The sequence below is a fragment of the Eschscholzia californica genome, unplaced genomic scaffold (assembly GCF_041429995.1).
Source record: "Eschscholzia californica isolate CP2 unplaced genomic scaffold, dmEscCali1.0.p SCAF_3, whole genome shotgun sequence".
NCBI lineage: Eukaryota > Viridiplantae > Streptophyta > Magnoliopsida > Ranunculales > Papaveraceae > Eschscholzia > Eschscholzia californica.
The window spans coordinates 42,781,322-42,806,674 of record NW_028238420.1 but is presented as its reverse complement, the minus strand read 5'-3'; the positions used below and the strand labels follow the sequence as shown (position 1 = coordinate 42,806,674).

The 25,353-nt window shown below is 37.3% G+C and overlaps 3 protein-coding genes across 5 annotated transcripts; 2 read left to right on the top strand and 1 right to left on the bottom strand.

Annotated features, from left to right (window-relative positions):
* The first annotated feature begins 7,169 nt into the window (after positions 1-7,169).
* On the top strand, positions 7,170-8,101 carry LOC147550526 (uncharacterized). Its single transcript, XM_086668463.1, has one exon. The coding sequence runs from the start codon at positions 7,170-7,172 to the stop codon at positions 7,971-7,973; it is 804 nt and encodes a 267-aa protein (XP_086524589.1). The 3' UTR covers positions 7,974-8,101.
* Positions 8,102-8,997: 896 nt separating this feature from the next.
* LOC147550524 (histone acetyltransferase) lies at positions 8,998-23,754 on the bottom strand. 3 transcript variants are annotated; one of them, XM_086669756.1, is made up of 5 exons: positions 23,233-23,754; positions 23,020-23,134; positions 22,777-22,891; positions 16,399-16,465; positions 16,009-16,155 (listed from the first exon to the last, which is right to left on the bottom strand). In XM_086669756.1, exons 1-5 carry the CDS (start codon positions 23,331-23,333, stop codon positions 16,125-16,127), a joined length of 429 nt encoding a protein of 142 aa, XP_086525882.1. In that variant the 5' UTR covers positions 23,334-23,754; the 3' UTR covers positions 16,009-16,124. The 3 variants fall into 3 exon arrangements, with proteins under 3 accessions (XP_086525883.1, XP_086525882.1, XP_086525881.1); XM_086669757.1 differs by lacking the exons at positions 16,009-16,155; positions 16,399-16,465 and adding an exon at positions 8,998-9,084; XM_086669755.1 differs by lacking the exons at positions 16,009-16,155; positions 16,399-16,465 and adding an exon at positions 21,529-22,586.
* Positions 20,511-21,279, top strand: LOC147550525 (uncharacterized). The gene is made up of 2 exons (XM_086665316.1): positions 20,511-20,775; positions 20,908-21,279. The coding sequence occupies exons 1-2, from the start codon at positions 20,527-20,529 to the stop codon at positions 21,277-21,279; spliced, it is 621 nt and encodes a 206-aa protein (XP_086521442.1). The 5' UTR covers positions 20,511-20,526.
* Positions 23,755-25,353: the final 1,599 nt, after the last annotated feature.

Here is a 25,353-nt window from a genome sequence, read left to right as displayed (position 1 = left end):
CCACCGTTGATGTACCTTCCTCCGCCACCACCACTCCACCTTCCACCATCGCCACTCCACCCTCCACCACCACCTTTGTTGTACCTTCCTTCACCACAACTCCACCATCAGGAAACCCAACAATCCCTCCTTCAACACATACTACTATTAGTTCTTCGTTCTCACCGACTGAGGGACCAACTAGTAGACATGGAAACTCTGCGTCGTCATCATCATCACTCACGGGCGCTACATTACTTTTTACTTTATTATCCATGGCAACATTAGCTTTCTTCCTATAGATTATGCAACTGTTTCTTGTTTTAGATCAGGGAGGCCAAGCGCCAAAGTGTTTCTTTTCTCTTTTTAGTTTCAATATTGGTGTTTACTAGTGATTTTTTTAATACTAAGAACAAAATTTGGTTTGATTGATTTTCTTGTTGGAGTTTTTGCTTCTATGTCTTGTGATGAAATTTTGTGTAAGCACAAGTAGTACAATCTTCTACATTTTATTTAGATTCATTGCAACCTCATATAGAGTTGATACATAAGGATCAAAAGATGAAATAAACATAAAATTGTCAATGAATGTCAAATACGACAAAAATACACCAAGATGATGGAGCTAAAAATTAAACTATCACACAAACAACGTTACATATCTTGCAGGCCAAGAAAAAACTAACACATACTTAATTTATACATAAACACCTCTAGAGAATAAATTACAACCCTCGTGGTTCATACTCACATCATCTTGCTATCACAGAGGAATGGAGAAGCAACTTGACTACAATTCCATTTGCGTAAATTTTAATGCTATTGAAATGCTACAAATAGAATTTCGCATAATGCCACGATCTGACTGTATATTGATGAAATGCATATGAACTTATACAACTACGTGTCTACGAGATCTTTGGGGCTTAGGTGGAGATGATCACCAATTTTCAATTCACCTCATAGTAATTCTTGTAAACCATCCAAAATTGGGTGATTTACCAACCATATTTTTATACGTTTTGTCTTTACTCAAACGAATTATTAACACGAACTTATTTGAAAATATTAAGTTTTAGGGTGCAATTTGTTCTGCTTGTGCAGTATGTACCGAAACGTTTTTCAAAACGGTATTTCACGAAATGTGATGGGCCTATCACACTTCTTTGGTGTTGAATCGAGGACCTTAAAACACGTACAAGACCAAAAGTAGCTCATTTCTTCTAGGTTATGGTTGATCATTACTTGCACGGAAAAAATGTATAGAAAAAGACGATTTTTGTGTGCTCGCTTTGATTTTTGTGTGCTCGCTTTGATAAACAAAGATGAGAAACAGCTGAAACTGAAAAAGAACAAATCCTAAGATTCGTGCGTAGAAAGTAAAGTCCTTAATGAAGATCAACAAGTTCAATCCTCGTTTTCGTCAGTGGGTCCTGAAAGACACAAGAAGCGAAATCAAATGTTATAAGACATCGAAGAGAATTAGTGATTTGGAATATAGAAATTAAATTGATTTTAAATTCCGAAATCTGTAAAACATTGTGAAGAAGAAATTGTTTACTGAAAAATATTATACCAATATGAAGAACTTGAATACGAGAACCATCCGGTAGACGGACGAAATAGTTCGGTGGAGCGGTAAAATAATGAGAAAAACGAGGTAAATAATAACATATATCCTTTGCAGCACCTGAATCGATAACCAAAGGAGAGGAGTGAATGTTTATACTGTTGTATGAGCCAAAACCCGTAATCAAGAAAGCCCCTAGAAATCAACGATTAGCGGGCCAAACCCGGGAACCGAATGAAAAATGGGCCCGATGAAGGAGTTGAAGGAGAAGTCCTTCGACCAAGGATGCAATGCGAGCAATTTGTCAGCTAGGACAATTGATCATCAAGTCCGGTTGATTTAGGGGTCGTGGAGTTTAAGCTAGAAACCAACCACGATCGTCGAATTACGAAGTAATTCGCGGCTAACTTCGACCGGATCCTACAACAGGTTACACATAAGAGTGTCAATTTGATCTAAGATATGACTAGTGGGAGTGAGATATAATAATGGGAGTATCCCATAAATATATCTCATAGGCCTAAAGAGAAATTAGGCAAAGATAGTACAGAAAGCCCAAAAACGGGGTTTTGGGCCTAAACCGATTCAGGCACTTTTAGGGCTCAGATTGGGCTGATTTTTAGAGGGACGTTTCCTTATGTTATTAACATTAAATCTGTCAATTTTGGCTGGGTTTGGACGCCATCTCCTAAGGGAATTGAGAAAATATCAACTAGTTGCTATTTTCGACAATTTCCCTAAATCTTATTCTAAAGGGTGTTTTAGGAAACCTAAAAGGAGGTGAATTCTTATTAGGGTTCTATATAAACACTCTTGGGGCAGAGAATAAGGTGTGGAATTTCTCTCTAAGCTTTCTTACACACTACCACATCAAGTAGTGAGGAGAAAGTGAGCTAATTCTCAACTATCTATCTAGTCAAAGAAGAAGTAGTTCTTCTATCCAACAACCATTGGTGTGCTATCTAACAACAAGGTGGGAGATCAAGTTCATTGCTTGTCCCAAGTAGAGGAGCTACGGTTGAAGCTCTTGGTCTTCTCAAAAGCAATTGGAAAGGTTCGAGGGAAAAACTAACGATTAAGGTAATCATCGAACTAGTTTTATTTACTTAACATTATTAGTTTATGCATGTGATCATGAGGATACTAATGTTAGACATATGATGTCGTTATCCGCTATAAACATTAGTAGAAGGGTGTAAATCCCAACACCCGACCCATTCATCTTCAAGAACCCAAGGCGACAAGAAAATACAAGTGTATTAAACAGACAAGTCAGCCCCAGATAAATAAGTCAGCCCTGCACAGAAATGTTGGTCGATATTTTTTCCCATATACCCGTTGAGGCGTTACTGTTATCGAAGATAACAGTCGGCAAAGAATGTCGTCAATATATTCATTGGATGGGAGTTACGGTATCTGCATTCATGTCCAGGCGTTACCACATTCAAAATGACAACCCACCACAAGGTGACAGTTGACCAAGATTGACAGTGGACCATGAAACACTATATAAGATCATCGGATTATCGACTAAAAGGCATCCAACTCTCCCGCAATCAACCAATATCTTTCTCTCACATCTATCATCTAAACCACTTGATCAAGCAACTGACGACTGCTACGATCTTTCTCTCTAGAAGATCACCTGATCAAGGAAGACGACTGATCTTTCTCTCTCCAGACGATCACCCGATCAAAGAAGACGACTTATCTTTCTCTTTCCTGACGACCAATTGATAAAGGGAAGGCGACTGACCTTTCTCACTATTAACGACCAAAGAGTATTAACACTTTATCTCACTCGACGACTAAAGAATTAGGCAAGCATACACTCGGTTGTTTCACCTTCTCTCCCAACAATCGTCTTGCTCAGATAACACATTTCACCCGATAGCTCAAACTCTGATTTATTATTCGTATTCAATATTTGCCAAGTTTACTGACTTAACCGTTGGAGCGCCTTTGGGCCGGCACCATCCTGGTGTCCGAGAGATCTTACGGCACGTGTGTTTTGTCTCTTGTCACAGGTTAAGCTCAAATATAGTCGGTGCCTATACAAATATTAACAGGTGAAGGTTTGATTTCCGGTCTACGACCCGGTCCTCTTGATTTCTTGACCTGCGAACTCGTCCCTCCAGACCTGTAAGGTTGATTCCTGGTTTGATTTGTCCTTGGTTATGGCCGGCGATGCCCATAGAGTTTCGTTCCTGGTGCAAAAGATTTAAGAAACCTTGGTATTTCTCTTGGGATAATGAAGTGGCTGGAAGCACCCCCGGTTGGCAGTGTCTATAACAGCAGCAAGTGAAACCGGTTGTCTGTTGGGTCGTCGTCTCGCTCCACCGCCTGCTGGGCCCGGGTAACTGTGGAGCTGAAAGAATTGCGCCCAAACATGGTTGTGGGTGCGGAAATAATCACAGTAAGGGCGAGAATTCTTTTGACGTTGACGGCCAACTCGTTCCGGCTGATTGCAGTCGATTTAACCGACGGCAAGAGCTATCGCTTCGGGAGCATTTGTGGTAGCCACCATAATGTTCTGTTAAATCTCTTCTTGTTTAACAAGATAGTGCAAATAAAGTATATATGGAAAATGATCCATGAGAAGGATTTGGCTCCTGAAAAATGATCATGGAGTCCTTGAAGGAACATCGTTTGGTCGACTTCCCATGTCCACAAATACATGGATCAACAGCTAATAGTGATTAGAGTTCATCGTAGAGAGAGTTAAGATGAGTAAAGTAAAAAAAGAAATATCGTTTGCTTCTTGCTTGAAAGAAGAAATAACTCTTTTTAACTGATAAATTTTTGGCGCATTCGTTTGAAAGAATGTATCATGAAGATTACGTCATATTTCGGTTTGCATTACCATCGTAGAGAAGAGAAGAACGAATGTCTTGAGCAATGGAGTGGATAATCCAACTACAGACAAGATCATTACACCTTTCCCCATTGGTTTAATTCGGAAGAGGAAGAGGGTTTGGGAAGGGAACCATCAACGAACCCTAACTTGTCTTTAGCACGATGTGCCATCTTCATAGCTCTTGGCCAAGCAGCATAATTATATCAGGTTAGTAATGGAGTTTTGAGAACCGTTGTAGGTGAGCAAGAATCATAAACATCTATCGGATTAGAATGAGGTGGTGTACCAGGAGTATATTGAGAGGATGTAGAATCTGCGTGAGTTGCCATTAGGAAAACAATATATAATAGTACTTGTTTTTTTTACACCGAACTCAGATCTTATACCATATGAAGAGCTAATTCACCTTTTGATTATGACTGTGATTATATTTGAATGAGGGAGAAGGAGAGAGAGAGAGAGAAAACGAGAAACCGAGAATAAGAGAGAGAACGACAGAGAGAGAGAGAGAGAGAGAGAGGTTTGAGAAAATACTTCTCTGTGTATTACTTCATTGATTACACGGGTATTTATAGGTTTACAAAGACTTATCATCTAAACCAAAGATTAAATCAAAGATATTATAATCCTTATCTATACTTATTACAACAATCTTCACATGAAATCATAGGTTTCCTTAATCAAAACGATTAGGGTTTGATGTTACCGAGTTAGGTCGACTGGGCTTGTGGCATCGAGTGGGCTTGTGGCCCTGTGTATCCTTAATAGAAATGTTAGTAGGAAGTTTGCTTATTTAGATGAAATATTAGACGTCTCTCACGGGTCTATAGTTTCTCGTGAACAAAAAACATTTTACGGTGGAATTAAAACTCTTACCTCAAAAAAGTTTATTTCTTTGTGGTTTGAGTTTCTCTTTACATTAACATTGTACTTTGCCCATAGACACATTCAAGCTCGAAAATTCAATGGTATTTGTTTCAGAAAATGTAACGGAGAAGAAAAAGACATGAGTTTGTATGAAGATAGAGCTACAATATGGGTCAAAAAAATGTACTACCACATCATCCCGATAAACATATTCGTGGAATAGTTGGCGGTAACGAAGTTTTGGGTCGAGATAACAATGAATAACTCTCCAAAGTTCTTCTCAATGCAGTAAAAAAACGTTTATAACACCATTAATTGAATAGATTTAACTAATTTGATTCAGATTTTTAGTGCACATTCTCGAGGTGTTTTCCCTAATATGTTTGAAGCTCAGATTAATGCAACTTCTGCTGATTTACATGCTGCAGGAGGGTATTAGTTCTGATTTTAATTTTTTGTTTGAGTTTGTTTTCATAATTAACATTTACTCTGCACTTCCGTACAGTGCATACAAGATCAAAACTCGTATTCTATGGTGTTCTTATTGTGTTACTTGTCACTTTAGCATCAAGATATGAATGAAATGGGAAGCTCATTGTTCATTTTTATTGATCTTTTGCTTGCTATATTGGTCATGAAAATGTGAAATCACTAAAGTTTGTGGTTCCTTACTATTAAGGCACACCACTAGGCCAAACCGAGTGAAGCCATGAGGTCCAGCCGAATGAAGCAATGAGGCCCGCAACCGAAAACACAAACCGGCCAGATTAGGTTTAGGGTATCATAGTGGAAAGTTGTTATTTTATGTGATAAAGCGTAGATAAGATTTGATTAGATTTTATGTTATCTGTTCTTAGTTGATAACTACATGTAAACCTATAAATACTCATGTACAGTTCATGAATAAACACACAGAGAAATATTTTCTCATCTCTCCCTCTATCTCCTTCGCACGGTTTCTGTCTCTCTCTCTCTCTCTCTTTCATTCGAGTATATTCAAACTTAATTCAAGAGGTGATTTACCTCTTCACGGTTACCGAGTTTGTATACATTGAGCACAATTCTTTTTAAGTATTGTCACTCAAAAGAAAAGAAAAGAAAAAAAATCAAAGTAAATTGATGATCACATTTCAGTTAGTTTTGTAACAGGAACTTATTCAAGTTCTTTCTTAAAACTCTTTTATGATACTGATTCTAAAAGACCCGGAAAAGTAGGCCGACCTCATGGCGAAAGTCGACGTGGCCGATTTCCATTGGACGTGTTGTTTCTCTCTCACTCGGGTCTGTCCAATTGGAGCAGGCCAAGTCGATTTTCGGCCCGTGGTCGACCCATTTTTTCGGGCCTTTCAGCATTTTTCTTTATAATATTACAGCGCCAAAACTTGTTCATAAGAAAGTTTTACATCGACACCGTTTTGTCATATTATATTAAGCGAAACGAGGCAACTCCAGTTTTGCTAGAGGCCTGCCAAAAAGCATTAGAATTCAGCTTCAAAATCCAGGCTCTATAAAATTTTGATTCCAACCTTATACTCTACCTACACATTAGCCCAACTCAAAGGTACTCTGACTGCCTTTGCCTTCTTGCGGTCAGGGCTGCCTATGGCAAGAATATAGGTATTCTTGTTGTTTCTATTTTTCTGACAATCCTATTTCATTAGGTAAGATAAAGAGGAGGTGATCGGAGACCTATTAGGAAAAGGATTCCTATTCTATTTCCAGTTTCTAATTAAATTCAGCCAGTATATATTTGGATTCAATTGTTTGGGCAGCATATCTATATAAATAGTTAACGCCCCTCCCCTTTTTCATTCATTCATTCACTTGTAGACAGGAAGAAGACTCAAGGGAGATTCAAGAGTGAGATAAAGAGAGATTCAAGAGAAAGAGAGACAGATGGCTAATCGAATGAGAATTGTGTTTGGGTATTTGGTCCTTGTAGCAGCTCTGCTACAATTTGCAATTAGTAAGAGCAGTGGTAGTACAACACACACAGTTGGAGAAGACATGGGATGGACTATCCCTTCATCATCTGATTATTATTCTACTTGGGCTTCCTCCAAGAACTTTGTCGTCGGAGACACTCTACTATTCAACTTTCCAGGAGTCCACACTGTTGCTGAAGTTTCAAAGACTGCTTATGATGCTTGCAACACTAAGTCTATCCCAATCGGTGGTTCGATTTTAAGTACTAGTCCTTCGACTATTCGTCTCAACACAGCCGGTGCTCACTTCTACATATGTACTGTTGGTGAACATTGTATGTTTGGCCAAAAGTTATTCATTAATGTTAATGGTATCAACCGCACCACTACTTCCACGCCTCCACCCACCACCGCAGCTACACCCTCCGCCACAGTTACACCACCTTCCACCACAGTCACTCCTCCACCCCCCACCACCGCTACTCCTCCCTCCACCACCGTTGATGTACCTTCCTCCGCCACCACCACTCCACCTTCCACCATCGCCACTCCACCCTCCACCACCACCTTTGTTGTACCTTCCTTCACCACAACTCCACCATCAGGAAACCCAACAATCCCTCCTTCAACACATACTACTATTAGTTCTTCGTTCTCACCGACTGAGGGACCTACTAGTAGACATGGAAACTCTGCGTCGTCATCATCATCACTCACGGGCGCTACTTTACTTTTTACTTTATTATCCATGGCAACATTAGCTTTCTTCCTATAGATTATGCAACTGTTTCTTGTTTTAGATCAGGGAGGCCAAGGGCCAAAGTGTTTCTTTTCTTTTTTTAGTTTCAATATTGGTGTTTACTAGTGATTTTTTTAATACTAAGAACAAAATTTGGTTTGATTGATTTTCTTGTTGGAGTTTTTGCTTCTATGTCTTGTGATGAAATTTTGTGTAAGCACAAGTAGTACAATCTTCTACATTTTATTTAGATTCATTGCAACCTCATATAGAGTTGATACATAAGGATCAAAAGATGAAATAAACATAAAATTGTCAATGAATGTCAAATACGACAAAAATACACCAAGATGATGGAGCTAAAAATTAAACTATCACACAAACAACGTTACATATCTTGCAGGCCAAGAAAAAACTAACACATACTTAATTTATACATAAACACCTCTAGAGAATAAATTACAACCCTCGTGGTTCATACTCACATCATCTTGCTATCACAGAGGAATGGAGAAGCAACTTGACTACAATTCCATTTGCGTAAATTTTAATGCTATTGAAATGCTACAAATAGAATTTCGCATAATGCCACGATCTGACTGTATATTGATGAAATGCATATGAACTTATACAACTACGTGTCTACGAGATCTTTGGGGCTTAGGTGGAGATGATCACCAATTTTCAATTCACCTCATAGTAATTCTTGTAAACCATCCAAAATTGGGTGATTTACCAACCATATTTTTATACGTTTTGTCTTTACTCAAACGAATTATTAACACGAACTTATTTGAAAATATTAAGTTTTAGGGTGCAATTTGTTCTGCTTGTGCAGTATGTACCGAAACGTTTTTCAAAACGGTATTTCACGAAAAGTGATGGGCTTATCACACTTATTTGGTGTTGAATCGAGGACCTTAAAACACATACAAGACCAAAAGTAGTTCAGTTTTCCTAGTTTATAATTGATCATTACTTGCACGAAAAAAATGTACAGAAAAGGACGATTTTTGTGTGCTCGCGTTGATAAACAAAGATGAGAAACAACTGAAAGTGAAAAAGAACAAATCCTAAGATCCGTGCCTAGAAAGTAAAGTCCTTAATGAAGATCACCAAGTTCAATCCTCGTTTTCGTCAATGGGTCCTGAAAGACACAAGAAGCGAAATCAAATGTTATAAGACATCGAAGAGAATTAGTGATTTGGGATACAGAAATTAAATTGATTTTAAATTCCGAAATGTGTAAAACATTGTGAAGAAGAAATTATTTATTGAAAAATATTATACCAATATGAAGAACTTGAATACGAGAACCATCCGGTAGACGGACGAAATAGTTCGGTGGAGCGGTAAAATAATGAGAAAAACGAGGTAAATAATAACATATATCCTTTGCAGCACCTGAATCGATAAAACAAGGAGAGGAGTGAACGTTTATACTGTTGTATGAGCCAAAACCCATCATCAAGAGCGCCCCTAGAAATCAACGATTAGCGGGCCAAGGCCGGGAACCGAATGAAAAATGGGCCTGATGAAGGAGTTGAAGAAGATGTCCTTCGACCAAGGATGCAATGCGAGGAATTTGTCGGCTAGGAAAATTGATCATCAAGTCCGGTTGATTTAGGGGTCGTGGAGTTTAAGCTAGAAACCAACCAAGATCGTCGAATTACGAAGTAATTCGCGGCTAACTTCGACCGGATCCTACAACAGGTTACACATAAGAGTGTCAATTGGATCTAGGATATGACTAGTGGGAGTGAGATATAATAACGGGAGTGTCCCATAAATATATCTCATAGGCCTAAAGAGAAATTAGGCAAAGATAGTACAAAGAGCCCAAAAATGGGGTTTGGGCCTAAACCGATTCGGGCACTTTTAGGGCTCAGATTGGGCTGATTTTTGGAGGGACGTTTCCTTATAGGGGTGTGCAAAAATAGACCGAACCAATCAAACCAAACCAATCCAAACCGGTCCAGTCGGTTTTCAAACCAAACCAAACGACGAGTGGTTTGGTACGGTTGTAGATTTCCAAAAACCAACAGGTTTGGTTCGGTAAGTGGATGCACTTTTTAGGAACCATTAAAACCAAACCGAACTAGTCAAGTTCAATTAATATATATATATAATTATATATTTACATAAATTTTTCTAAAATACATCTATCGTATCTCTATGATTTCATACAAATACATATCTTTCATCAAGTTGCTATAAATAAGAATAACCACTTTCCATACAAAACAATAACACTACTACAATATAATGTTACTAGCTAGTATTAGATTAAAACAATTCATGTATCATCAATGTTACTAGCTACTATATAATATTTCGGCGGGGGACCTGCACATGTCTTTCATGTTTCAAATGTTTTTTCGATGCATATGTTAGTTTGATTGTTTCTCCAAGTTTTTCAGGAGTGTTGTCTTGATTTTATACGTCAATGTATGAAGAAAGTAACTCGATTCGCCGATTTTCATGGAGAACAAATTGCGTTTTATGAATGGTTTGGTATCCAGTAGTATCCAAACCGCTTATGATGGTTTGGTTAGTAACCGAACCAAACTCTGATCGGTTTGGTAACGGTTTGAAAAATCACTAACCAAACCATGAGTGGTTTGGTAACGGATGTCACCAAAATACCGGATACCGAACCAATGAACACCCCTATTTCCTTATGTTATGAACATTACATCTGCCAATTTTGGCTGAGTTTGGACGCCATCTCCTTAGGAAATTGAGAAAATATCAACTAGTTGCTATTTTCGACAATTTCCCTAAATCTTATTCTAAAGGGTGTTTTAGGAAACCTAAAAGGAGGTGGATTCTTATTAGGGTTCTATATAAACACTCTGAGGACAGAGAATAAGGTGTGGAATTTCTCTCTAAGCTTTCTTACACACTACCACATCAAGTAGTGAGGAGAAAGTGAGCTAATTCTCAACTATCTATCTAGTCAAAGAAAAAGTAGTTCTTCTATCCAACAACCATTGGTGTGCTACCTAACAACAAGGTGGGAGATCAAGTTGATTGCTTGTCCCAAGTAGAGGAGCTACGTTTGAAGCTCTTGGTCTTCTCAAAAGCAATTGGAAAGGTTCGAAGGAAAAACTAGCGATTAAGGTAATCATCGAACTAGTTTTATTTACTTAGCATTATTAGTTTATACATGTGATCCTGGGGATACTAATATTAGACATATGATGTCGTTATCCGCTATAAACATTAGTAGAAGGGTGTAAATCCCAACACCCGACCCATTCATCTTCAAAAACCTAAGGCGACAAGAAAATACAAGTGTATTAAACAGACAAGTCAGCCCCGGATAAAGAAGTCAGCCCTGCACAGAAATGTTGGTCGATATTTCTTCCCATATACCCGTTGAGGCGTTACGGTTATCCAAGATAACAGTCGGTAAAGAATATCGTCAATATATTCATTGGATGGGAGTTACGGTATCTGCATTCATGTCCAGGCGTTACCACATTCAAAACGACAACCCACCATAAGGTGACAGTTGACCAAGATTGACAGTGGACCACAAAACACTATATAAGATCATCGGATTATCGACTAAATGGCATCCAACTCTCCCGCAATCAACCAATTACTTTCTCTCACATCTATCATCTAAACCACTTGATCAAGCAACTGACGACTGCTACGATCTTTCTCTCTCTAGAAGATCACCTGATAAAGGAAGGCGACTGATCTTTTTCTCTCCAGATGATCACCTGATCAAGGAAGACGACAGATCTTTCTCTCTCCAGACGATCACCTGATCAAAGAAGATGACTTATCTTTCTTTCTCCATACGACCACTTGATAAATAGAAGACGACTGACCTTTCTCACTATTAACGACCAAAGAGTACTAACACTTTATCTCACTCGACGACTAAAGAATTAGGCAAGCATACACCCGGTTGTTTCACCTTCTCTCCCAACGATCGTCTTGCTCAGATAACACATTTAACCCGATTGCCCAAACTCTGATTTATTATTCGTATTCAATATTTGCCAAGTTTACTGACTTGACCTTTGGAGCCCCTTTGGGCAGGCACCATCCTGGTGTCCGAGAGATCTTACGGTCACGTGTGTTTTGTCTCTTGTCACAGGTTAAGCTCAAAGATAGTCGGTGCCCATAAAAATATTAACAGGTGAAGGTTTGATTTCCGGTCTACGACCCAGTCCTCTTGACTTCTTGACCTGCGAACTCGACCCTCCAGACCTGTAAGGTTGATTCCTGGTTTGATTTTCCCTTGGTTATGGTCGGCGATGCCCATAGAGTTTCCTTCTTGGTGAAAAAGATTTAAGAAACCTTGGTATTTCTCTTGGGATAATGAAGTGGCTGGAAGCACCCCATTGTTGGCAGCATCGAATGAGAATTGTGTTTGGGTATTTGGTCCTTGTAGCAGCTCTGCTACAATTTGCAATTGGTAAGAGCAGTGGTAGTACAACACACACAGTTGGAGAAGACATGGGATGGACTATCCCTTCATCATCTGATTATTATTCTACTTGGGCTTCCTCCAAGAACTTTGTCGTCGGAGACACTCTACTATTCAACTTTCCAGGAGTCCACACTGTTGCTGAAGTTTCAAAGGCTGCTTATGATGCTTGCAACACTAAGTCTATCCCAATCGGTGGTTCGATTTTAAGTACTAGTCCTTCGACTATTCGTCTCAACACAGCCGGTGCTCACTTCTACATATGTACTGTTGGTGAACATTGTATGTTTGGCCAAAAGTTATTCATTAATGTTAATGGTATCAACCGCACCACTACTTCCACTCCTCCACCCACCACCGCAGCTACACCCTCCGCCACAGTTACACCACCTTCCACCACAGTCACTCCTCCACCCCCCCACCACCGCTACTCCTCCCTCCACCACCGTTGATGTACCTTCCTCCGCCACCACCACTCCACCTTCCACCATCGCCACTCCACCCTCCACCACCACCTTTGTTGTACCTTCCTTCACCACAACTCCACCATCAGGAAACCCAACAATCCCTCCTTCAACACATACTACTATTAGTTCTTCGTTCTCACCGACTGAGGGACCTACTAGTAGACATGGAAACTCTGCGTCGTCATCATCATCACTCACCGCAGCTACATTACTTTTTACTTCATTATCCATGGCAACATTAGCTTTCTTCCTATAGATTTTGCAACTGTTTCTTGTTTAGATCAGAGAGGCCAAAGGCCAAAGTGTTTTTTTTTAATTTGAATATTGGTGTTTACTAGTGATTTGTCTAATAGTCGAAATAAATTGGTTTGATTGATTTTCTAGTCGAAGCTTTTTTTTCTTTGTCTTGTGATGAAATTGCGTAAGCACGAGTAGTAAAATTTTCTATGCTTTAGTTAATTTCATTGCAATCTCTTATAGAGTTGATACATGACGATGAAATAAGTACATAACTACGGTGAACAACATAAGATGAAATAAACACATAAAACTGTCAATGTGTCAAATATGGCATTAATACACCAAAAAGACGGTAGCTTGAAACTAAACTTCATGTAAATTACTACACATCTTACCGGCCAAGAAAAAGTTACACCTACTTTACTTTATACATATACCCCTCTCGAGTATAATTACTACCATGGTGGTTGTTCGTACTCGCATCATCTTGCTATCATAGAAGAGAACGGAACCAACTTGACTACAAATCCATTTGCCTAACATAATGCCATAATCTGATTTCATGTTGATGAAATGCATCTGAACGTATACAAATATTGTTTACAAGATCTTTTGGGGCTTACATTTTTTTTTTTTTTGATGAAGCAGGCGTGAGCGTTATTTATTCATTTGAAATTTCAAGTACACTTGTGTTACTCTCCAATTCTAAAGATGTAATGCAATCACGAGGTTCTCCTTCCTCCCATTGCTTACGTAGTTTATTGGTAATATTTCATTTGCTTAAGTATGAGCAATCTCATTAAGCTCTCTAGAGATATGATGAAATTCTACCTTCTTGAAGTGTTGTGTTTCACTATGAATAGCCATGACTATGTTTCTAATTTGCCAAGGAACTTTATCATTCTTCATACTCTAGAGAATAAATTACAACCCTAGAGGATAAATTACAAGCCTCGTGATTCGTACTCACCACATCTTGCTATCACAGAGGAATGGAGAACCAACTTGACTACAAGTCCATTTGGATAAATTTCAATGCTACAAATAGAATTTTGCATAATGCCACAATCTGATTTTATATTGATGAAATTGTGAGAATAGTCCCACATGGGAGAATGGGTAACTAGCAACCAAGAATATAAAGTATAGGTCATCTCCACTCATTGCCAATTGGTTTTGAGTTGGATGACCACAAACTTAACATGATATCAGAGCTAGGCCCACACGTGATAGGCTTAAAAGCCACACGTGCTCCAGGTCACCCGTAAAGAAAAAAAAACACGGGTTAGGCTCAGAGAACGCCACACGTGAGGGGGAGTGTGAGAATAATACAACTACATGTTTACGAGATCTTCGGGGCTTACAGGGAAATGAATTCTAGTGCTAATTTTAAAGGATGATGCTTTAGATTATCAATTTTCAATTCACCCCATAGTAATTCTTTAAATAATTTTTGAGTTTATAGCCCAAAAAACGGGTCTTAATAGGAGATTTAGTCCTCTATAATCCTATAAAGGTTTTCAAAACCAAAATAATAATATAAATGGATATCTAGTCCATTTGGTCTCATCTAGAGAGAAATCACAAATCTCTATAATACTTAATCTTTCTTAATACCGAATATAACCTTCCTTATCTAATGTAACCGATTAACCATAAAATCGTAGCATATCTCCTTCCTTTTTTTATATCCATCATTCTCTCTCCAATCACATTTCTATTCAAAGTAATCTTAGCTTCATTATATTATGTAACGGAAATTTTTTTATTTCCTCTCTCTTAAACTCGAAGCTAGTTGTTAAACCTCCATTAATCTCAGAACTTTTCTTTCATCTTCATTAGATTGCTCGAAAATCATCCATCTTTTATAAGGTTTAAAATTTTCAGTTTTGTATTAACACCATTGTTAAGATCTAATGATGATTCTTTTTTTTCATTATCAGATTACGATGCTCTATTATAGAACATATTACATTTGTGATCCAACTACATAAGATCTGTTTCCATCTTAACTAGCTTGGAATGGAAGATTTATAGTTTCTCTCTCTAAAACTTTCATAACTCGTTAAGATCTTTGATGTTTATTTCTTATTTAATGATTTGTTCAATTTTAGTATGTTATTTCTCCTTCCAATGTTCATTGTATATTTCTTCAGATCTACGTTAAATCCTCTTCTTTTTTTTTTTTTTTGCAGATCAAAATCATTTGTCCGTACAATTCTTGATCTTTGTGATTATCCACACTTATTCTTATAACAGAATAAAAAGTACAGGTACTTTACGATAACTTTCCATACTTTCTGATACAATTTGCTAATAATATCTTGATGTTTATCCTTTCTGATTCTTGTAACAGAATAAAAATTACAGTTACTTACGATAACTTACCATACTTTCTGATACAATCTGCATACATTTCACGTAAGATGATAGTATTAATGAACAAAGGTGCGGAAAGTATGAAAAATTTATCCAACATTATACGTCCTTTTTTTACCAGAACAGTGGTCATGACAAGCATATAAAACTTCTCTTAACCTAATAAACAATTGTACTTTTCCATACATTATACATAATTTATTGATCTGTACCTGTTATTTATGATCCATCTCATTTGTTTTTTATTAAATGTTACATTATTAATGTATGTAAATTTGATATCACAGATGACCTTTTGTTTTTGGCATCTAAGGAACAATCTGAATTTAAGATTGGCTAATAGAGCTCGGAAATCGAAGTTCTTTATCATAAATTATGAAATCTTATCGAAAAACATTATTATTTGTCTCATAAAGTATACGTAATTTATTATGGATAATCAAGTATTATCTATATATTATGTGTGGTTTTTCCGGCATGATCATAGTTTATGTTACTTCATTCATAATTTATACAAATGTTTTAAGTTTTTTTAATGATAAAATAACCATATAGTGTTGTTTTTTAAACAGGTACACAGCTATATCTTCTCAGCTATCAGAGTCCTTTAACAACCAGATTCGACATGCTCGTGGACTCCCAATAACATCTTCAATTTATAATTTTTAGAACTCCCACCAACCTGTACAATAAATTATAGATCAGAAATGTACATGCAACCATATATTACGTAAAGTATACATACTTTATGATACATTATTGATTTATTTCTAAAAAAAAGCAGAGTATGATATATGTAAATTAATGGCTACTTAGAAGAAATGCAAATGTATATTAATTTGAACACTGATATGTAAATGATACATACTTTAGAGAGTATTGGCATACATTAACAATAAATTACTACAAATTTCAAACACATTACCTCAGATATCGATGTTTCTTTGGTGTTAGTCTTCTTCTTTCCAACATCTTCTTCAACAACAGATTTTCTTTTAATGGACAAAAAAACATCAAATTATTCTTATTAAATAAATGATTAGTATTTGTCAAAAATAACTTATACTTTATCATAAAATCAACATGCAACAACAGATTTATAAAGCTTTCACATGAATATAACGACGATTCGTTTTTCAACAGATTTGAAAACGAAATGGTGTTGATGAACAATCTTATCTTTTCACCTGATAAAAATGAAAAGGAAAAGTTGAGAAGAAGAAAGGATGCTACCTTTTCAGTAGTTACGATTGTTTTAGGGTTCAGATTCAATCGATTTTGGAGAATATTTGATTTCCAAAACGGTTTTGAAGAGAGAGAAAATTCAATTTCAATTTGATACCGTTGCCAGCTTTAAACACTCAAATCACGCCCTTTCCACTTTAGAAACTTTCCGGATTCAGCCGGAGAATAAAATAAACCCGAGATTTTGTGAGGAGGGACATGGACGGTATTATTTAATAAAGTACGTGTTATTTATGTCCATAATGTAAAAGGACTAAATATCCATATTTTGGGAAGATTGGATCATATACCTTTTTTGAACATTATTTTGGTCTATATACCCATGGACTCTTCTTTAAACCATCCAAAGTTGGGTAGTTATATAACCATATTCTTCAAAAAAAATGTACTTAAAACGAATTAAGAAGATGAATTTATTTGAAAATAGTAAGTGTAAAGAGGTACAAATTTTCCTAGTTGTGCTGCTTGTGCAGTATATATGCAAACATTTTTCAATACGATATTTGACAAAGAGTGATGGAATTATCACATTAATTCGGTGCTCACGCTAGGAAATTAAAACATGTACAAGACCAAAAGAAGTTCATCTCAATTAGGTAACGATTGTTCATTACTTTCACGAGGAACATGTATAGAAAAAGACAATGTTTGTATGCTCGAGTTGATAAAACAAAGAGGAGAAACAACTGGAAGTTACCATTTTTTCTGTTTACTGGATATGTTTGAATCACAGAATCAAACCCTGATTTGATCGGATGTATCTTTGGTTTCATTCAAGCATTTTGCTTGAATCCACAGAATCAAACTCTTAGGTTTTTATGTTATACTTTTTTTGCATTGGTTTTATGTTAGACTTTTAGTCTCTGTTTCAATGTACAAACCGACTTGCTAAACATCGAACAAGAGAAACGATAACTTCGAAAAAGAAAAAAGACAAATCGGGATAACTAGACCATAGTTGGAAACAAAGGCCTCAGGTTAGGTTAATTTTTTTTTTTTTTTGAGTAATACCATACTTTCATATAAGTGAACAATCAAGATGTTACATTGTAGATAATGTTATTTCTCTCCTCAACTTCATGAGAGTTACATAAGATAAGTTCCTAGAAACTTTCGAACGTAAAGTGCCTACATGAAGGGACAGAAATTGACAACACACAGACACAAACAAAAGACCCTAAAGGGCGAGAATGAAAAGACCCTAAAGGTCGACAATAACATAACTAAGACTGAAGTACCCTAGCCGAGAGAGCCGCCTCCGTCATTACCAGGAAGTCGCCGCCACCACTGAGGGACCACCATTATTGTACAAAGTGTAAACAAATACTAAATAATCTCTCTTTTGTACTTGTCTCCGTACCACTACCACCACCACGGACCACTCAACCAAAAACATCACCTTTGCTAGCCACCGCAGACCACACCTCCACCACAAACCGCCAAAAACTCACCACCACCACCTTTAACCACAACCTTCTTCGTCACCACCCCACCACCACCACCCCCCACCCACCTCCATCATTAAACATCACCACGGAACCCTTCTCCACACCACCATCAAGAAACCCTAAAATTCTGTCGCACCACCACCACCATCATACCATCACTGTCACCAACACCACCACAAAGCCTATACCACCACCAGCCCACCATCACGAAAACCCACCACCAGATCCTGTCGTAAGCCCCAATCGCACCACCACCACCACTTCAACCACGTCACACCGGTAGATCTGAATCACTCCACCACTACCAGATCTATCCATGGTTAAATCACACCATCACGACCGGATTAATAGCGAAATAGAGAGAGAAAGAGGGGAAGAAAGGAATGAATCCCTCGCCGTAAATTGGCGAGGGTTAAACTTGAACAGAAAACAGAGAGACAGAGAATGGGATTGCTAACTAGAGAAGAGAGAAAGGAGCGGATAGAGAGAGAGGCGGCGCCATCCCCCTGAAAAATCGCTCCGCCACAGAGAAACGGTTTCCTATTACTGAGGAACAGTTAGGTTAAATGTTAACATGACCAAGGATTCTTTTTTTTCGCTTTGGGTATAGGAATAGAAATTTTTAGCAAAGGCAGTGCATTAGATAGGGAGAGCACTCTTTTAGAATAGGGAGAGATAAAAACTTTTTCTAAAATATTCCAACTTTAAACTTTGGTCCCTCCCATCAAACTATGTTCCACCATAAGAGAGAGAAGAAAGTTCCTCATGTTCGACCAAAAACCTTCGATCAAAGAGAGAGAAGAAAGAATCATGTTCGACCAAAAACCTTTGATGAAAGAGAGAGAAGAGAGATAAACATCCTGAAAACGAGAAAAAAAAACCTAAATCTGTTTGTTTTTATCAAAAGGAGAGATATAGAGATGGAAACCTAAACCCTAGATGAGTAACACAACATTCATCTCCATAGAGGAGTCTGTGTTTTTGTTATTGCTTATTTTCTCCATAGATTTTTAGAGTTTTAACACTAATTAAAGTAACTTTTGAAGATTTCAAGTATCAACATTGCAATGAAGAATACAAACAAGGAAAGGTAAGAGTTCTTCCTCATCTTCTGAACTGATTGATTTGTTTTGGTTACAATTTCAGTTTGAACCTTCGTAAATCTTTATAATTTTTGGTTCCAAGATCACAATTCCATTTTGTCTAGTTCTTTTGGCTATAGTTGGTCATCTTCTTATATAACTGACTGATTTTTTTTTTACAATTTTAGTTATAACTCTTGTTGGGAGGATTTGAAATTGTTGTTCATTATTAGTATAAAAGAATTGAAATTTTGTTTCTAGTGACAAAATTTTTGTTTAATTGTTTAACATATTGATCATGGTTTTGCAGGACCTTAATCGTTTCTTAGACCAGAAATTTATTCTTATTTTCAGCGGGACCGGCCGAAATTTATTGTCTTTTTCAATCGACCCGACCAAAATTTGTCGTCTTTTTCTGCCGGCACGACTGAAATTTGTTGTCTTTTCCAGCCGACCCGACCGAAATTTGTTATCTTTTTCAGTCGATTCAACTGAAAATCCTTTACGAAACAAAAACGACCTACAACCATAAAACGTTTGTTCAACCATAGAGGAAGACAAGAAAATGATTTTTCTTTACCTGAGACATATTATCTTCATTATGTATGTCTTTGTTTAAGTCGATATCTTCGTTTAAGTCGATGTCCTCGTTTAAGTCAAAGGTTTCGTTTAAGTCGATGTCTTCGTTTAAGTCAAAGGAATCTTCTTTCTTGATGTAGGTTGTCTCCTTCTTCATTAACGGTGGTTCCTCGTCCATGAGATCTTGACGCATCATTAAAAGCTCGGAACTAAGACTATACTGATGGTAAACTTTGCAAGTTTTTTAATACCAATGGTGATGTTGATAGTAGTGGCGATAGTAGGGTTTGGGTTGTTTATGTGAGAGAAACTATAAGTGAATAAAATGTTAGATTTATTATTAATTTCACGCCAAGTCCTTCTATTTCAACACTATTTATTAAATGATCCTTATAACGCCCTCCTTAAACTAATTTGGTAAAGGAATAGCAAATACATAAATTGACCTTTCTAACGCACTGCCTTTACTAAATATTGCTCTTTCTATACTAAAGGCCTTTTCTTTTTTTTAAGAGACCAAGTCTCCTAACGTATTGAAAAAGATGGTCCGAGACTTACTAGGAAAAGGATTTCTCTTCTGTTTTGACCTTCTAAATCTAACCAATATTAGGATTCTAATTGTTGTATAAATAGCACTCTCCTTCGTCCATTCATTCACTACTAGACAGAGAGAGAAGGAGAGAATCAAGAGCTAGAGAGATGGCTAATCGAATGAGTATTCTGTTTGGGTATTTGATTGTTGTAGCGGCTCTGCTACAATTTGCAATTGGTAAGAGCAGTGGTAGTACTACACACACAGTTGGTGAAGACATGGGATGGACTATCCCTTCATCATCTGATTATTATTCTACTTGGGCTTCCTCCCAGAACTTTGTCGTCGGAGACACTCTACTATTCAACTTTCCAGGAGTCCACACTGTTGCTGAAGTTTCAAAGGCTGCTTATGATGCTTGAAACACTAAGTCTATCCCAATCGGCGGTTCGATTTTAAGTACTAGTCCTTCGACTATTCGTCTCAACACAGCCGGTGCTCACTTCTATGTCTGTACTGTTGGTGAACATTGTATGTTTGGCCAAAAGCTATTCGTTAATGTTAATGGTACTAACCGCACCACAACTTCCACTCCTCCACCCACCACTGCAACTGCACCCTTGGCTGCCTCTACTCCAACCCCCACCACTACTCCACCTTCCACCACTGCTACTCCACCCTCCATCACTGCAACTCCACCCTCCACCACCTTTGTTGTACCTTCCTCCACAACTCCTCCAGCAGGAAACCCAACAATCCCTCCTTCACCACATACTACTATTATATCTTCGTTCGCACCGAAGGAAGGACCCAGCAGTTCTTATACACATGGAAACTCTGCATCATTATCATCATCACTCGCCGGAGCTAGATTAACTTTTACTTTATTGTTAACTGCAGCATTATCTTATTTTCTGTAGATAACTGTTTTCTTGTTTTAGATCAGGGAGGCCAAGGGCCCATGAATTTTTAATTTGAGTATTGGTTTCTACTAGTGATTTGTTTAATATTGGAATAAAGTTATGTTTGATTGATTTTCTTGTTGAAACTTTTTCATTTTTGTCTTCTGTTGACACTTTGTGATTAGCATAACTAGTAAAATTTGCTATGTTTTCTTTTTATCCATTGCTCTACTTGGATGCCCCACAATGCATGATGAAGATATTGACTAATACCAAAGGACAATGGGAATTTGGTTTATAGAAGATGGACAAGAAACAATAGTTGTGTAGAAGTAATAGAACATCGAAAAGAAGATTGATATATCCATCTTCTTTGTGTCATCTTAAGAAATAAAAGAATACAATATCATGGATATCTACATATCCACCCTTTACTCCGGAAGAACAGGTCGGGCCAAAACTTGGGCTGTCGAGCTAAACAAGTATCCTCCTCAAATTCTGACAAGGTTCTTCCGATTTCGACTTGGTGGTCCAAAATTCTGAACTTCACCCTCAGGATTACAATTTTTTGGAACTGGACTATGAGGATTCATAAGCTTTTTTGCTAGGAAACAAACCAAACTCTTTATCTATTTGTGGGGATTGATCGGCAAACAAGCAATTTTCACGAGCACTACTTGAACGAGCACTTTCAACACCTTGAATTAGACTATTTCCTTCAACTCTACATGGAGTTGACACAATGCCCAACCTCAATGAAAGATCACAATTAACCCAAGACGAGTTTTCAGATACATTTCCAAAACCCACTTTAGACAATCTTTTTGAGGCATTCCCAGGCCCGTAGTCTTTCAAGAAGCCCTTCAGGCGGGGTTCCATACCGGGCAGAACTTTGGGCGTATCAAAAGTACACGTATTAGAATGTGAGCTTCGATGACTCTGAAATCCAGATTGAGGTCTTGTAGCTTGATGAGGAACACCATAATATACGGGATAAACACGACCGAAATCAAACGAGGGGTTTGACATTGCCGTAGTTGTTGAAGATATTTGATTACCAACTAACCGAGAAACATTTTCTACTGACAAGGGGACTTCTTGATGAATGGCAGAATTGTTACACAATGTATTAGTGCTACATTGAGTTGAATTAAGGGTCGTTGGCCTTCGAACATTTGAGAACCCTTCTCCTGGAGTTACACTTTCTTGAACTCTAGCAAGGAAAGAAGATGTTTCTTGAGTTTTTGGGCTGAGATAACACCTAGGATTACTATTCCTTTGACTCCTTGAAGTTCTTCTTGCAGTACAACCCAAAACTAGAGCAGCTGATGAAAATGGGGATATAAGAGAGAGTATCTCTTTTCAAAACCATATATTATAAATATAGTATGTGAAATCATATCAAGACAATATAAATTTCTCTAAAATGAAAACAACCCAATCGAAGAATTATGCAGTACAATCACAAAATGAGATCATAGTAAGGAAAAAGAAAGTAAAAGAAGAAATGGGTACCTTCAATACAAGGTTGTAAAAGGTCTCCTGTTTCAGTACTTTCTTCCCTTCTTATAATAATGTCAATGGCTTCATTGGCCCTATCATAAAGTGTCTTAACATCCATATATTCTGCCTAAACATGGGTTTCATTACAAAATCAAAATGAGAAAAGTTTGTAAATATTTCTTGTAAGGTAGATATAAGAACCAAAAACAAGGAAATTTTGAAATTGGATGATGTTGAAATAAGAGAGAAGTGAACCTCAGAATTGGCTTTAGAGTAGATGATTTCTTCAACTTTCAAGACAACAATGGGGAGTTTCTCTTGCCATTCCTTATTTTTCTTAGTTGAAGAACTATGAATATCATTGATGATTCTAATCCAAACACAACATATTCAGAGTGTTATAAGAATACAACAAAAAAAATGGAAATGATATAGTCTAAGAGAGAGAGGAGATAGAGGGGAAAATACCTGAAAATTTCTTGAATAAGAGAACCTCTCATGGGTTGATGCCTATCACTATGCCAAGCTCTTCTAACACACTCATAAGGTCTTGGACCTGGTCTTGGCATTTCCAGTAGAAGAGAGAGAGAGAAGAGAAATCTTTGGTTTTCAGATTGAACCCAAATCTCTAAATTGGGACCTATAGTTGCTTCTTTCTCTCAAAGACTCAAACTTTCAGAGCCTGCCTGGAGAATAATAAAACATGAGTGATATTTTGCCAGAAAAAGACTAGCCGACCCATGTCGACGACTAACGTGGTCAGCCATGATTGGTCAAGTTACCCAAGTACCTTCTCTCTAATATACTCAGTCCATCGTGGCCAACCACGTAAGCTGTCGGCCTAGGGACGACCATCATTTTCGGGCTAAGTACCCTTCTTTTACAATGAAAAGATTCACTTGTGATGTGTGAGAATGAGGATATGATTTAAGTGATTATGGGCAAAACCCCAGGAGTTCTCTCAAAAGTACATGGTTAACTCAACCATTCAATTCGCTTTTGGATGTTTTATAACCAAACTAAATCAGCCGTTGTTAATTTGATTAGAGGTTAGATGGGTCGGTTTAAACTATTTCTGTATACCCTGGATTAAGGTGTTAGATACAAGTTGAGTTTTCTCTCACTTTTTGGGGCAAAAATTGAATGTCCATGTCTCAATTATTTAAGGTGATTTGTCCCCAACATATGCATGTGAATGGAAACCCATATGTCACTGTACTATACCATACATCTCAACACTGACTGCCAAACAGAGCTCTCACTTTCTATCTCTATTTACCTCTCAAAACCCTAACCATACTTAAATGTATGGTAGGACAAGATGATTGTCATGTCACTGTCTTTGGTACCAAAGCTACCCCGACCTCTAACTATGGAGAGAGCACAGTTGCAAAATGTCTAATTTATGTTTTTTCTTCATGTGGTGGATAAAAAGGTAGCTAGCTATATTGGTCATGGAGAGTCCCCAACCATTAATTTATGATTAAGGATCTGTTTGTTACGTATGAAAATAGAGCTTTTAGAAACAAAACGTGAGAAAATCGAATTTCATAGGGAAAAATATTAGAAAATTTTCTCACAAAAAAGGTGGAAAGTCGTTTTCCCACCGTTAATTTTTTTGCACTCTCTCTCCTCCCGCGCATCTCCCTCTCTCCATGTTGATCTCTGACCTGCTCAAATTTCTAAAAACCCTCTCCCAATCTCTATATCTTATCTCTTTCTTTCGAATCTCTCTCTCTCTCTTTTTCTCAATTTCAGTGTTGGGTTAATGAAACTTCCAAATGATTTTCCTAGTTTTGAATTTCTAAAAGCTCCATTTGTTGTTTTTCAATTTTGAAGCTCGGTTTCAATGTTGGGTTGATGAAACTTGTGATTTATCACTGGCATCTTCCAGAAACAGGTCAAGAGGAAGCCAAATTACATAACTTGTTTTTAATTTTGAAGCTCGATTGTAAATGTCGGGTTAATCAAACTTCTAATTAATCTATCGTTGGTATCGTTGGTTTTGAATTCATGCAATCAAACCGAACAAAACTCAGATATTGTTGAAGTCGTTCATGGGGTTTGAAACCCTAATGTGAAATTGGGATTATAAAATCCTAATCTGAAAGTGGAACTGATTTTTAAAGATCACAAACCAAATCGTGTGTGCTTCTTGATGGTGATGATAACACTTGCATAATCAGAATTTCATCATCTCTCTCTTGAACAAAATCCCGAAATTCATCGTCTCCCATCCATGTCTCACAAGTTCTTTTTTTTTTTGGAAGTCGACTACGATATACGTTAGTCGTTACAATTGGCATCTCACAAGTTCTTAAAAAACAGAAAAGAGAGAAAGTGTTTTTACTAAACACATCACAAGAATGAATAAGGTAGAGCAAGAAAATTTTAGGGTCTGTGGGTATACAGACCAAAATAATATTCAAAAAAGGTTTATGATCCTATCTTCCCAAAACATGGATATTTAGTCCTTTTACATTATGGACATAATAACCCATTGTTTATGAGATAACTACCGTCCATGTCCCTCCTACAAAAATCATGGGATTTTTAATTTTCCAGGGTGAATTTGGAATGTTTCTAATG

What these genes read in the sequence shown, in the direction of transcription:
- LOC147550526 (XM_086668463.1), top strand. Translation starts at nt 7,170, where the DNA reads ATGGCTAATCGAATGAGAATTGTGTTTGGGTATTTGGTCCTTGTAGCA.
- LOC147550525 (XM_086665316.1), top strand. Translation starts at nt 20,527, where the DNA reads ATGGCTAATCGAATGAGTATTCTGTTTGGGTATTTGATTGTTGTAGCG. An exon ending in TTTCAAAGGCTGCTTATGAT is followed by an intron (nt 20,776 to 20,907) that starts GCTTGAAACACT and finishes TTTGGCCAAAAG; the next exon opens with CTATTCGTTAATGTTAATGG.
- LOC147550524 (XM_086669755.1), bottom strand. Translation starts at nt 23,333, where the DNA reads ATGCCAAGACCAGGTCCAAGACCTTATGAGTGTGTTAGAAGAGCTTGG. An exon ending in CTTATTCAAGAAATTTTCAG is followed by an intron (nt 23,135 to 23,232) that starts GTATTTTCCCCT and finishes TGTTTGGATTAG; the next exon opens with AATCATCAATGATATTCATA. An exon ending in ACTCTAAAGCCAATTCTGAG is followed by an intron (nt 22,892 to 23,019) that starts GTTCACTTCTCT and finishes ACCCATGTTTAG; the next exon opens with GCAGAATATATGGATGTTAA.